This window comes from Suricata suricatta, chromosome X (genome assembly GCF_006229205.1).
Source record: "Suricata suricatta isolate VVHF042 chromosome X, meerkat_22Aug2017_6uvM2_HiC, whole genome shotgun sequence".
Lineage (NCBI taxonomy): Eukaryota > Metazoa > Chordata > Mammalia > Carnivora > Herpestidae > Suricata > Suricata suricatta.
The window spans coordinates 93498551-93510965 of record NC_043717.1 but is presented as its reverse complement, the minus strand read 5'-3'; the positions used below and the strand labels follow the sequence as shown (position 1 = coordinate 93510965).

At 42.2% G+C, this 12415-nt stretch overlaps 1 protein-coding gene across 1 annotated transcript in view; it reads left to right on the top strand.

The window, feature by feature from the left end:
* The window catches only part of FRMD7 (FERM domain containing 7), a 34383-nt gene extending 22558 nt beyond the window's left edge, over positions 1-11825 (top strand). Inside the window, exons 6-12 of the mRNA XM_029929705.1 lie at positions 2182-2296; positions 2711-2858; positions 5796-5891; positions 7280-7443; positions 9192-9260; positions 9370-9445; positions 10474-11825. Of these exons, the coding sequence (XP_029785565.1) occupies positions 2182-2296; positions 2711-2858; positions 5796-5891; positions 7280-7443; positions 9192-9260; positions 9370-9445; positions 10474-11556 (1751 nt within the window). The 3' untranslated portion in view covers positions 11557-11825. The remainder of the gene's footprint in view (positions 1-2181; positions 2297-2710; positions 2859-5795; positions 5892-7279; positions 7444-9191; positions 9261-9369; positions 9446-10473) is intronic.
* The last annotated feature ends 590 nt before the right edge of the window (positions 11826-12415 follow it).

The following is a 12415-nucleotide window of genomic DNA, read 5'->3' as shown; positions in this document are numbered from 1 at the left end:
AAATTGGCTCCTATTCCATTTTGTTGAATTTTTTTAAATCATGAAAGTGTGTTGGATTTTCCCCAGAGATTTTCTGTATCTTCTGAAATGATAATGTATTTTTTTTTGTCCTTTATTCTACTGACATAGTATATTACATTAACTAATCTTCTCATGTTGAACTAACCTTGCAATTCTGGGCTACATCCTACTGGGTCGTGATATATAATCCTTTTTACATGTTGCTGGATTTAGTTTACTAGTATTTTGTTGAGGATCTTTGCCTCTGTATTCATGAAGTATCTTGGTCTGTAGTTTTCTTGTGATGGCTTTGTCCAGTTTTGGTATCAGAGTAATACTGGCCTCATAGAATGAATTTGCAAGTATTATATCTTGTATTTTCTGAAAGAGTTTGTGAAAAATTAGTCTTTATATCTTCTTTGAATATTTGATAGAATGAATCAGTGAAATCACATGGGCCTGATTGTCTTTTAATGAGATTTGTACAGTTGTCAATTTTGGCAAAAAATAAATAAAAGAACCATTTATTTGATCTTTCTTTTTTCTTAAGAAAGCTTGCTATATGAGGATTTTCATTATAATGTGACTTAAAAAAACATACATATATACCTCGATGAGCATGTCACCTGTCTAAAATGTAATAGAAAATCAAGAGACAGGCACCGGGGCGGCTCAATCGGTTAAACACCCGGCTCCTGATTTCGGCTCAGGTCATGATCTCATGGGTGTGAGCCTTGCGTCTGGCCCCCTGACAGTGCAGAGCCTGCCTGGGATTCTCTCTCCCTCTGTCTCTGTCCCTCCCTCCTCAAGATAAATAAATAAACTTTAAAAATGAAAAAAACAGAAGAAAATCAAGAGAAAAGAGAAAATAAGTTTCTAGCACTCAAAATCGGTGTCCCATGGCCATGTATTTTGGTCAATAGTAGCGCACCAAAGGATTCCATGGAGAATCTATTTACTCTTACAATTCTTAAATGCTAACAGGTTTGGATGTCTAGGTTCCCAATTAGAAGTCATAATTAGAACCAAGTGGAGACCTTTATAGGGGAAGTCAGTGACCAGGAAGTGATTCATATCAATCTGGCAGAGAGGGAGAAGTGTAAAAATGATAAAGAAGACACAGCAATTCAAATTTCAAAGCGTTTCGAAGCCATTAACTGTAGGAGCAGATAATCCTGTCCACCTCAATGACCTTTGTAGGCATTGTGGTATGACAGATGTTTAAAACAATAAACTAGAGACACCTAGAAAAGAGTAGCTTATGATCAGGGATAAACTGCCAATGATTTTGAAAAGCCAGAATCATTTCCAGAGTGATTCATTTCTTGAGGATTCCAGATAGCTGGGTTTTATTAGCTTCCCAATATACAAAGAGATGAATGGCTGGCTTGCATTGTAGTTGGCACTTATATGCTCCTTTTTTGATAATGTACGATCCGGGTAGCGTGAGGTTAGGGGCCTGTATTAGTCTAGGTGGTTTAAATGACAGGAATGTATTTTCTCATACTTCTGGAGACTAGGAATCCAAGGCTGAAGTGTTGGCAGTTTTGGTTTCTTCTGAGTCCTATCTGCTTGGCTTGCAGATTTTTGCCCTCTGGATGTATTCTCACCTGGTCTTTCCTCTGTGCACGTGCATTCCTGGTGTCTCTATACGTGTTCAAATTTCGTCTTCTTATAAGGACACTAATCAGATTGGATTAGGGCCCACCCTACCGACGCATTTTAATTTAATCCCTTCTTTATAGGCCCTGTCTCTAAATACAGTCACTTTTGGAGGTATTCGTGTTTAGGACTTCCACATATGAATTTGAGGGGGCTTGTGGGGGACACAATTCAACCTGTAACAGGAACTGATTAGAGGAACAGATCATAAATAGAATGTGGAAGAAGGAACTAATGAAATACTCATCTGTGATCCTGGAGCCTTTGAGACCTACAGTGTGTCTGTGATTTACTCTACTGAGACTTCATAGCAAGCCACTGCTTCTGATTGGAAAAAGATCCCGTTAGTTCCACCTGTAACCTAAAACATAAATATACATAAGCCGTGGGGTGGGAGGCCTGGGGCTAGATTGGCTGCAAAAAAAGGGGCTGTTTGGGGGAGGGCAGAGAGGCTGCTGGGTGCTTCCCTGCTTGACTCCTCAATGCTAATGTGAAAAATATCACTTTTCTGTCGTGCAGCAGAACTGGGAGACTTTCATGAAGAAACAGATAAGAAACATCTGGCACAAACCCGGTACTTACCGAACCAAGACTGTTTAGAGAGCAAGATCACGCACTTTCATCAGAAGCACGTGTAAGTACTTCATCGGACACCTGCTTCCACTAGTGGGCATGCCAATGCTGGGGACAGGCTCTTAAAAGCAAGTCCTGGGGTGCCTGGGTGGCTCAGTCAGTTAAGTATCTGACTTTGGCTCAGGCCATGATCTCACGGTTCATGGGTTCCAGCCCTGCGTCAGGTTCTGTGCTGACAGCTCAGAGCCTGGAGCCTGCTTCAGATTTTGTGTCTCCCTTCTCCCTGCCCTTCCCCTGTTTGTGCTCTGTTGATCTCTCTCTTAAAAATAAACATGAAAATAATTTTTTTTAAAGCAAGTCCTTAAGTCAGAGAAGCTTTGAGCTTGAGAAAGCACTGAGCGCCTCTTGGAGCCCTTAGCGTGGAGGTGTCATTCCTGCTGCATTTATTAGGCTCATAAATTCTTTCCCTTTGCAGCGGCAGGAGCCCAGCTGAATCTGACATTCTGCTCCTGGATATAGCAAGGAAGCTGGATATGTATGGCATCAGGCCTCACCCTGCCAGTGATGGTGAAGGGATGCAGATCCACCTGGCCGTCGCTCACATGGGAGTGCTGGTGTTACAGGTAACAACTCTTTCCTTTAAAGTCCTGAGCCTTTGGGGGTTACACTTGTGCAAACGTGGGTGTCCATTCCTGAGGTGACCTTACCCCTCAGTATTACTAAGAAAGGGAGGGGACACTTGCAAGTGCCTTGATGTGCTTTGCCTCCATTTATGGTCTGTAAGTGCTTTGACTCAGAGGAGCTCACACATTATGGATTTTGGCATCTTAAAGGCTTAGGCTGTGATGCAAAGTGCACTCACCTTGTCCAAATCCACCAGAAACAACGCAAAGGGTCCAAAATTTGTTGTTCTCATTCAGTTATTGGTTTCACTGGAGATGCCCAGGGCTGGCTGGTGGGGAATTAAAGCCCACTGTGCCAGCAATTGCTTCTGTTTACTGGTTCATTCTTTCCCCAGGACTTTGTTTTTCAGATAAGAAACCAACTCAGGCCTCTCTGGTCCTCTATCATCATGAATCCTCACTCCAAGGAACCTGGCCAATCTATTAGGTCTCCTCATATGTGTGAACATTCAATGAATTTAGATACAAGTTAAGGTTCAAGAGCACTTGCCTAACCTTCAAAATGATAGGCAGAAAGGTGCCTGGGTAGCTCAGTCGGTTAAGCATCCAACTCTTGATTTCATCTCATGGTTTATGAGTTTGAGCCCCGTGTCTGGCTCTGAGCTGACAGCACGGAGCCTGCTTGGATTTTCTCTCTCCCCCTCTCTCTGCCCCTGCCCTGCTCCTGCTCGCTCGCTCTCTCTCTCTCTCTCTCTCTCTCTTAAAAATAAATAAACATAAAAAATGATAGGCAGAGAGTTGGGCAGGTTTGGGAATAAACCACTTGTGAGAGAGGAAGGGATGAGTTCAGGCCCACTGGCTCCCAGGACCAAATTAGACTACTGAAGTAATTCACAAGGAGTCAGGTACAGATTCAGCTGAAAGAATCTTGGCTTTCTCATTTTTCTGGTTGTAAACTTTGTGGCACAAGAGTCACACTTGTGGGCAAAAGACCCAGTGGGTCACAGGCATATCTGTTTGTACACGTGCACACTGCCTTCACCCAGGAGGCAGTTTTTATCCACTCCACTCTAAGCCCTGATGCTTGCCATTTCCTCCTGCATGGGAGAAAATGGGGGAGGGCAGAGGAGCAAATCCATGATGTTAGTTGTGATCTCTTCCAGTGTGAATACTTCTGTGGGCAATGTGGAATCATGTAGCTCCAGTCTATTTTGTCCTACCCCAACTCCAGTCAAAGAATACTTAGGAACTCAGTACTTTCTATGTGTTCTTCGTTCATTATATTATTATTTTCTCTTTTAAATAAAACTAGCTTTACTGAGATATAATTTGCATACCATAAAATTCATCTGTTTTAATTGTTCAATTCAATGGGTTTGAGTATTTTTAGAGGTGGGCAGCAATCTATTCATTCAACCTTCTGTCAGTATAGTTATCATACATCCACCCTGTGCCAGACACACTAGAGGTACAGAGGCAAGCAGGAATGATCCTGACTTCATGGACCTTGCATTCTAATAGGGGTGAGATAGACAATTAAACAAGTAATTTTATTTTTTATTATTTTTTTAAGTTTATTTATTTATTTTGAGAGAGCGAAACAGAGATAGAGAGCATGAGCAGGGGAGGAGCAGAGAGAGAGGGAGAGAGAATCCCAAGAGTGGGGATTGACCTCATGAATCGATAGATCATGACCTAAGCCAAAATGAAGAGTCAGACTCTTAACTGGCTGAGCCACCCAAACGCCTCTAAAAAATAGTTTTAAACACACAGTGTATTTGTGCTTGAAGAAGTGTGGGATGCTGTGGTAACACATGTGAAAGGACTTTAACATTTAAGCTAAGACCTGAGGAAGTTGTTCAGATCAAAGTGATAGGATTGGTAGGTGAGGGATGGGGATCCAGACAAAGGGCAAACAGACAAAGGCCCTAAGAAGGATAAAGGATGGCATAATCAAGAAACTAACATTAAGCATGACCCATGGCTCCTATAATTAAGATACTCACATTTTATTTAGAGAGACCAGAGAAATAGTGATCAATAGCAGCCAGTAAGTAATCGAAACCTAATTTATCATATTTATTAGAAGTTGTGCAAGTATATACTACAAACTAATAAATGTGGTTATCTATAGAGAATGGGTAGATAGGTACAGAGGGACAAAGATACGAGTGATGGTGGTAGGAGTGAGGTTTCTCAATGTCTATATTTTTGTATACCTTTGATTTTTGGAGCATGTGAACAAACAAATATCAGCTAACCAACAGATCAACCAACCAACCAATCGAGCAACTAACCAACTAAAAGAACTAAATGGTTTGGGATGTCCAGTTGAGCCATGGAAGTTAAGAGGAGTTAGAAATGGGTGTAGGCTGCCGTAGTTACACAGAATGCTTTCGAGGGGGTGCTACCAGACTGGCAAGAAAGCTTGGGTATGGGGAAGGCAATTCTAGGTAAGAATGAGGAGCTCAGAGTTGGATGGAAGACTGTTTTCTAGGATCAGCGGGATAGAATGCTGAATATTAAATATAGTCAGGGCAAGGGAAACCCAGCCAAAAGTGTTTAGATTTGAGGATGCATGCAGTAAGGAGCTATTGAAGGTGTTTGAATAAATGAGGTGGCAGTGAATATGGAAACAGGAAGGGGGTGAGATTAGAGAAGCTATTGTAGTAATCCTTTTCTACTGTAATCTCCCTATCCTGGTTGGAAACCTTTCCCAGGTATACCCCTTCTTGCTGGCATTTCGAAGCAGTCTTAGTCCCACCTGGAATGCCTTCTGTGGCTAGAGGATCTGCCTAGTACAACAGGATCAGTCTGTGCAAGATAGATCAAGGATGGTCCCATGCACACAAGTGCATTTTCTAGCAGGTTCTCACTGTCTTCCAAACCAGCTTTTGTTGACATTCACCTTCATGTCTGCCATGTGTTTCATTATAGGGAAATACAAAGATCAATACTTTCAACTGGGCTAAAATCCGCAAGTTGAGTTTTAAGAGAAAGCATTTTCTCATCAAACTTCATGCCAACATCTTGGTAAGTAGCTTTCTAATAAATTCTACTTTCTGTTCACTTGGGATTTCTTGGTCGTTTCAGCAAATGGTTTGAATGTGGGCGGTGAAAGCTGGCCGGCCCTGAGGGGCGATATACTCCCTCTTTTGCCTCCACACAAATAAACCAGAGCATTAGTCATATTTCTGCTCAAGGCAAAACACCAAGAAATCCTATTGGCAGCTCAGAATGAATAAACTAATAGGAAAATGGGGTGGCTGGAATGAAAGACAAGTCTCCTTAAAAAAACCATTTTTCTCAGGGATTTGAGAAGTCAAATGGAAGTGAACAGATCTAAGACTATGGACATATTTATTTGATGTTATCTTTCCCATTATATAAAGTATTTTCATCCCCCTTCATTAAAAATAACTGAACACGTAGTACATGCCAAATAATTGAACACCTACTATTTGCCAAAGCAGGGTGTAGGGAGCTGTGGGTGTAGATTAAGCAAAAGAAGGAATTGCTGGTCAAGGCTGCATTGTATAGGGTGAGAAAGATGCTACAAAGGATGTTCTTTTGTGACTACAAAGGGAATGAAAAATGTGTATCAACTCATATTTTGACCTACAGAAGATTCAGTAGTGTGGGCTTCATCCTCTGGATCTTAGCCTTACATAAAAGTATTTGTCTGAGCAGTTTAGGAGACTGTATCCAGTGTGAACCTTGTGGAGGGTCCCAGGGCTGCATGTAGGAACCTGGGAAGAAACAAAGGAGGTGGGGGGAGGATGGTCAGCAGAAAATAGGGCTGCATGCATGTGTGGGCAAGTGGGGGTATGTAGTGGGCTGGGGGATGGAGAAAATTTGAACTAGGTCTGGAAGGCTAAGCTTCCCTAAGTAAGATTAGAATATGCTAAATGAGCAATAAAGAGCATTGTAGAATAAGGCAGCATAGACAGGACAAAGTGTTTCTAGCTGGTATGTTAAAAAAGATTCCTATACATGTAATCATCCTATAAAGCCTACCATCTGTAAGGAAATCCCTGCTTCCCTCCCACCCCGTTTCCTGTTGGTCATTTATAACTTTTTGTCACCTTGGAAGGATGTTCTTTGATGTTCATTTTAACCTAATTTACAACTTCATAAAAATGTTCCGGGCAGAGAAGAGGGGGTAAAAAAGCATTTGAGGTGAGGTGGCTGCAAAGCGAGATTGGCTTCTCAGAGAAGGCTCTGTTTTTGAGCAGTGGCCCTGTCCATTCCTCAGAAGGTGGCCAATCATTTGGTTTTAGTAGGTGTGAAGCCTATAGGGAGCCAAGTGGAAAATCAGGAGCTGCATGGGCCCCTGGTCCAATAGTTTGGACAGCATTGGGATTCAAAGTTCTTTGATATTCTTGAAGGATGTTTCGCTTGATGGAAATTGGTTTACACAGGTGTTGTGCAAGGACACCTTGGAGTTCACCATGGCCAGCCGAGATGCCTGCAAGGCTTTCTGGAAGACTTGTGTGGAGTACCACGCTTTCTTCAGACTTTCTGAAGAGCCCAAATCAAAGCCCAAAACACTACTGTGCAGCAAGGGCTCCAGTTTCCGCTATAGGTAATTAAATATTATTGCACAAAGGCAAACTGTACACACACCTACTTTTCAGTAACATGGAAGGCAGTAGGAGGAGCTGAATTCTGGAAGCAATACAGAATCCATTTAAGTCACTTAAAGGGTGTTACCCTATACAGCTCATTCTCTGTGTGACATATTAGGTCAATATTTCCTAACTGGTAAGGAGGAGGAGGAAAGCTTCCTAGAAAGGGGTTAGATTAGAATATTGACAAGCATGGGGGGTGAGGGACAGATACTGTTTAAGAAGACATATTTAATGAACGTATTGTTTTTCTTATATGCAACATCTATGCAAGCCATGGAAAGGGAAGCTTAACAACATCTGTTTGGTGGTGGTTAGGTGAGAGATAGCATGAGAACACACTGGAGGACCTAAGGGAGGCAAAAGATTGAGCAGTATGGCAGTAGAGGCTTCTTATAGCAGGTCACACTTTGGAGGAATGGAAGCAAGGTCAAAATAAGACCTTATTTTTACTTGAACATACCAGCCTAGTAATTTTTTGGAAAAAGCTTTCAGAACTCTTACTAATGTTAAAAAAAAATCCGAATTGAATCTTTCCCATGGGAGATTTTCAAATAGTGGAAGCCTGCCTCAGTAAGAACTGAGATTTTAAAACATACATATTTTTGATGGAGTCTTTCCAGAATGTATTTTACAAATCCCTACCTTCTTAAACAGATGACACTGAGCCTATTTTGCCTGCCCTTCTCTTAATGACCAGAATTATTACAAATATCACTTACTAACCTGTGCAGGCAGCTGTAGTGCAGTGATGGCCTCAGGGCTGGGGACAAATGTCAGTCCCTGCACCCCAGTGATAAATGGCTCAGAGTTTTTGGCTTTTATTATTTTTGTGATTTCTGTTTTGGCTTTTGTGTTTCTCCCAGCTGGCTTTCTTTGCTGGTGTGTGTCTGGCTGGAGCAAACCTCTTCTACTGTTTTAGTTTGCTATTTTTCTTCTATCATGAATTGGGAAACCAGATCAATAGCCTTATTAGAAATCGTGTATAGGAGTGCCTGGGTGGCTCAGTCGGTTGAGTATGCGACTCTTGGTTTTGGCTCAGGTCATGATCTCATGGTTTCCTGAATTTGAGCCCTGCGTTAAGCTCTACACTGATAGTGTGGACCCTGCTTGGGATTCTCTGCCCCTCCCTGTCATTCTTTATAAACAAATAAATAACCTTAAAGAAACATTAAGAAAAAAGGAAATTGTATCTAAATTTGGAGGTAGGGAAAAAGGCCTTCATAGGAAAGTATATTAGTTTTCAAGGCCAGAATTTTTAACTGTTATGTAGTCCTGTTCAGAAGCTTTAAAAAACGTCCTGGGCTCTGAGTAGTTGAGGTTGATATATGCCTGATATTTGGATAAGTGAGTATTATTCTTAATTACTGTGACAGAGATTCGTGGCATATGTCACTCATGCAGACTCTTGACTTCAGCAGTAAGTGAAGCTTTCAAGTTTTAGTAGCCCGCTGGCTTATGGCTAGTGTTAATAAAATGTCTATCTAGGAGCACCTGGGTAGCTCAGTCAGTTAAGCATCTGACTTCGGCTCAGGTCATGATATCACAGTTCATGGGTTCGAGTCCCTCAGACTCTGTGCTGTCAGAAGAGAGTCCACATCAGATCCTCTGTTCCCCTCTCTCTCTGCCCCTCCCCCACTCACACTCACTGTCTCTTAAAAATAAACACTAAATTTAAAAAATGTCTATTTCATTGTTAAAATAGTGGAAGAACCCAACGGCAGCTTTTGGAATATGGAAAGAAAGGGCGGTTGAGGAGCTTGCCATTTGAGAGGTACATGGTTTTCTCTCTCATGTTGATTTTAAGTTGAATGTAGAGAATTAGATGTGTTCTGTATGTGCATAAAGACCATTTCAACTCCTTCTCTGTTTGGGGATTTCAGGAAACATTACCCATCTCAGTACCATGAACGGCAGTGCAGGTCCTCACCAGACCTCCTCTCTGATGTATCAAAACAAGTAAGGTTTCTGAAAATTCCTTCTTCTTTAGATAAATGTAATGCATCTACATTTCAAATGCTTTTAAGAATCGATTCTGCCAGAATCTCCCAGTGTGTGAAAGGGGACTGAATAGGCTAGCCTCCTAGGGAGGTCTGTCAGTTCAGTCTTTCCAGCCGATAGAAGACCACTTAATAAATGACCACTGGTGTGTACCTTACAGACCGGAAGGATGTGGCCTATCTTTAAATTGCAACTTGTATTGCTAACATCTTGGAAAATGCAGATCCAAATGAATTTCTATGGCATTGCATGTTTAAAACTAAAAGCTCTTCTTTTTTACCTAATGAAAATCTTAAGCCTTAGAGGAAGCTATAAGGTCTTGGGTTAATGTTTTAATGTACTCTTGCTGTCACTTAATTTAAGAACAAAGTGCTCTTCTCCTGGAATAGTGAGATGATGGCTTCATTCGAGTTTCATAGCATTAACCATGTTAATTATTTTTCTTTGGCTCTCCCTAAAAAAATAATTATAGGTCTCACAAACTCTCATATGTTCATTCAGGTCATAGGCAGTTTTTATCTCAAAAGCATCACAGAGGTATAATGCCGGTACCATCTAATATATGACCCTCTCATGTCATTCATAGCCCTCCTTCCCACCATTTAACAGAACATAGGGAGGAGGCTGGAGTTAGGGAGGTTAGGAGACTTGCCTAAGGTCACATGGCTAGTCAAAGGCAGAACCGGAACCAGAAAGCAGAACCCCTGCCTAAAGTTCTGTGCTGGCTAGAGAACATGGAGGACTGCAGAGGCTGGGCTTGGGGTGGAAGTGAGAAAGGAGAGGGTCGTGTATACTTTTTAGCGCATAGATTGGGTTATGGCACAAGTTATTGCCCTGTCTGTATATATTTATCAACCTGGGACTAGAACATGGATTGAGATGACCATGTGAGAAATACCTTTGTGAAATTCGAGGCTAGTTTGGATCCCTGCCCCCACCCCCAGCAAACGACTCTTTTCTTCTTTCACCATGTCCTCCCTCTCAAGGTGGAAGATTTGAGACTAGGCTACGGCGGTGGGTACTACCGAAACGCGAATGGGGTGCGCGCATCGGAGCCAGTGCTGGACAGTAGGAGGAGGAGCTCAGCGGCGGAAGTGACGTTTGCAGCCGTGCCAGAGCGGTCCAGACCAGAGGTGGACCCCCCATTCTTACATCAGTCCCAGAGCAGTTCCTCTTTCCCTTTTATTTACACAGACCCCGTCTTTAATACTGACCCTGATCCTAGAGACTACTTCGAGGAAAGGAGTCCTCTGAGCTCCTTCCAGCCAAGCTGTAAGTTTGCTGACAATCACATGAGCCCACCTTCTGGTCTCACAAGCGAAGTGAGCCCAGCGAGGCGGCTGACTTACACGGATGTGCCCTATATTCCTTGTACTGGTCAGCAGGTCGACGTTATGCCTCCCCAAGTCTTCTTTTACGTGGACAGACCACCCCAGGTGCCCACACGGTCTCCAGTCTTGGCAGAGGAAAGGGAAAGGCCAGACAGCTGTGCAGGGCCCACTGCAACGCAGCCAGCCAAAAGAAGCCCAAGGAATGTCAGAATGAGGAGCTTTCAGCAAGACTTTGAAGAGCTCAAAGAAGCTATGGCCAGGACCAGTGGTCGGAGCAACATCAACGTAGATCTGGAGGCGGAAGACCCAAATTTAGAAGATGCGTTTGCATGTAATATTCAAGAGCAGTCCCCTAAACGATCCCAGAGCCAATCAGACATGAAAATGATCCGTTTTCCTTTTGGATCTGAATTTAGACCTTTAGGGCCTTGTCCCACTCTGAGTCGTAAAGCTGATCTTTTTCCACATATGTTTGCAGAGCAGGAGCTTCCCACGGTTTTAATGGATCAGGGAGCAGCAGAAAGATACGTAGCTAGTGAATCCAGTGATTCGGAATCAGAAATTCTTAAATCGGACTACTACTCTTTGTATGGCAAAGGGATAAGGTCACCCATGGCCAGAATCCGCTTATCTTCTGGTAGTCTACAGCTAGATGAAGAAGACGAAGACGTTTCTTTCAGTACACCAACTGCTGAAGACAGGACTTTGCTAAAACCATGTAATTACTTTTTAGCTTAAAAGTGTGAATGCCAGGAACATTCCTGGGCCAGTTCCATGTTGCCAATTTAGGTTAAAAAGAAATAAGGAACCTTCTGCACAAACCATTTTCTTAGTTGCTATTCATTGGCGATAAGGGAATCTCCTGAGCTTGGGCACCTAGCTTATTATGAAAGAAACAGCTGCTGCTTCATTCCTCAAGCTCCCCTCTTCAATTTCCTCTGAAGTGACTCTCGAACATAACCTTCTCATCACCAGCACTGTGGTGTGGTGAGGTGGCCATTTTTCATCTCCATGATACATTTCCCCATAGAGACACTGTCCGTGAAGTTCACACTCTTCCACACTGAAGAATGGGGACAGTATGGGTTGGCATATAGAATTGGCTTCTGATGTCCTTTAGTGATTTAGTAGATTATGACTATGTTGGTCATTTTGTTCTTAGACCATACTGTGACTAAAGGATCAATTAAAAATGTTTCTGTGATGTGTTAAAGATTTTGATTTTTATAACATATTAGAGGGAACATGGCCCTCCAGTATCTCAGGAACAGATGGTGGGCTACATCCTCGCAGCAGAATACAAGTTTATGACGCATCTAGGACTTGGAAGAATTCTCAACCTCGGAAATTCATGATTTAATTTCTAAAGCCATATATATGCCTGATGAAGATACAATGTTTGACTTATTTCTCTATTCTTAACTATTACATGTAGTGAAAGATAAAAGTCAACATGTTGGTTTATCTACTTTCTCCTGCAGGACTTAGGTTTTTTTGCATGTATGTAGGCAAGGAAATGAGATGAACAGAATTTTAATAAAGAGTGATGAACATCCATTTATTTAAAAAAAATAAGTTGCAAGTATGATCTTCATTT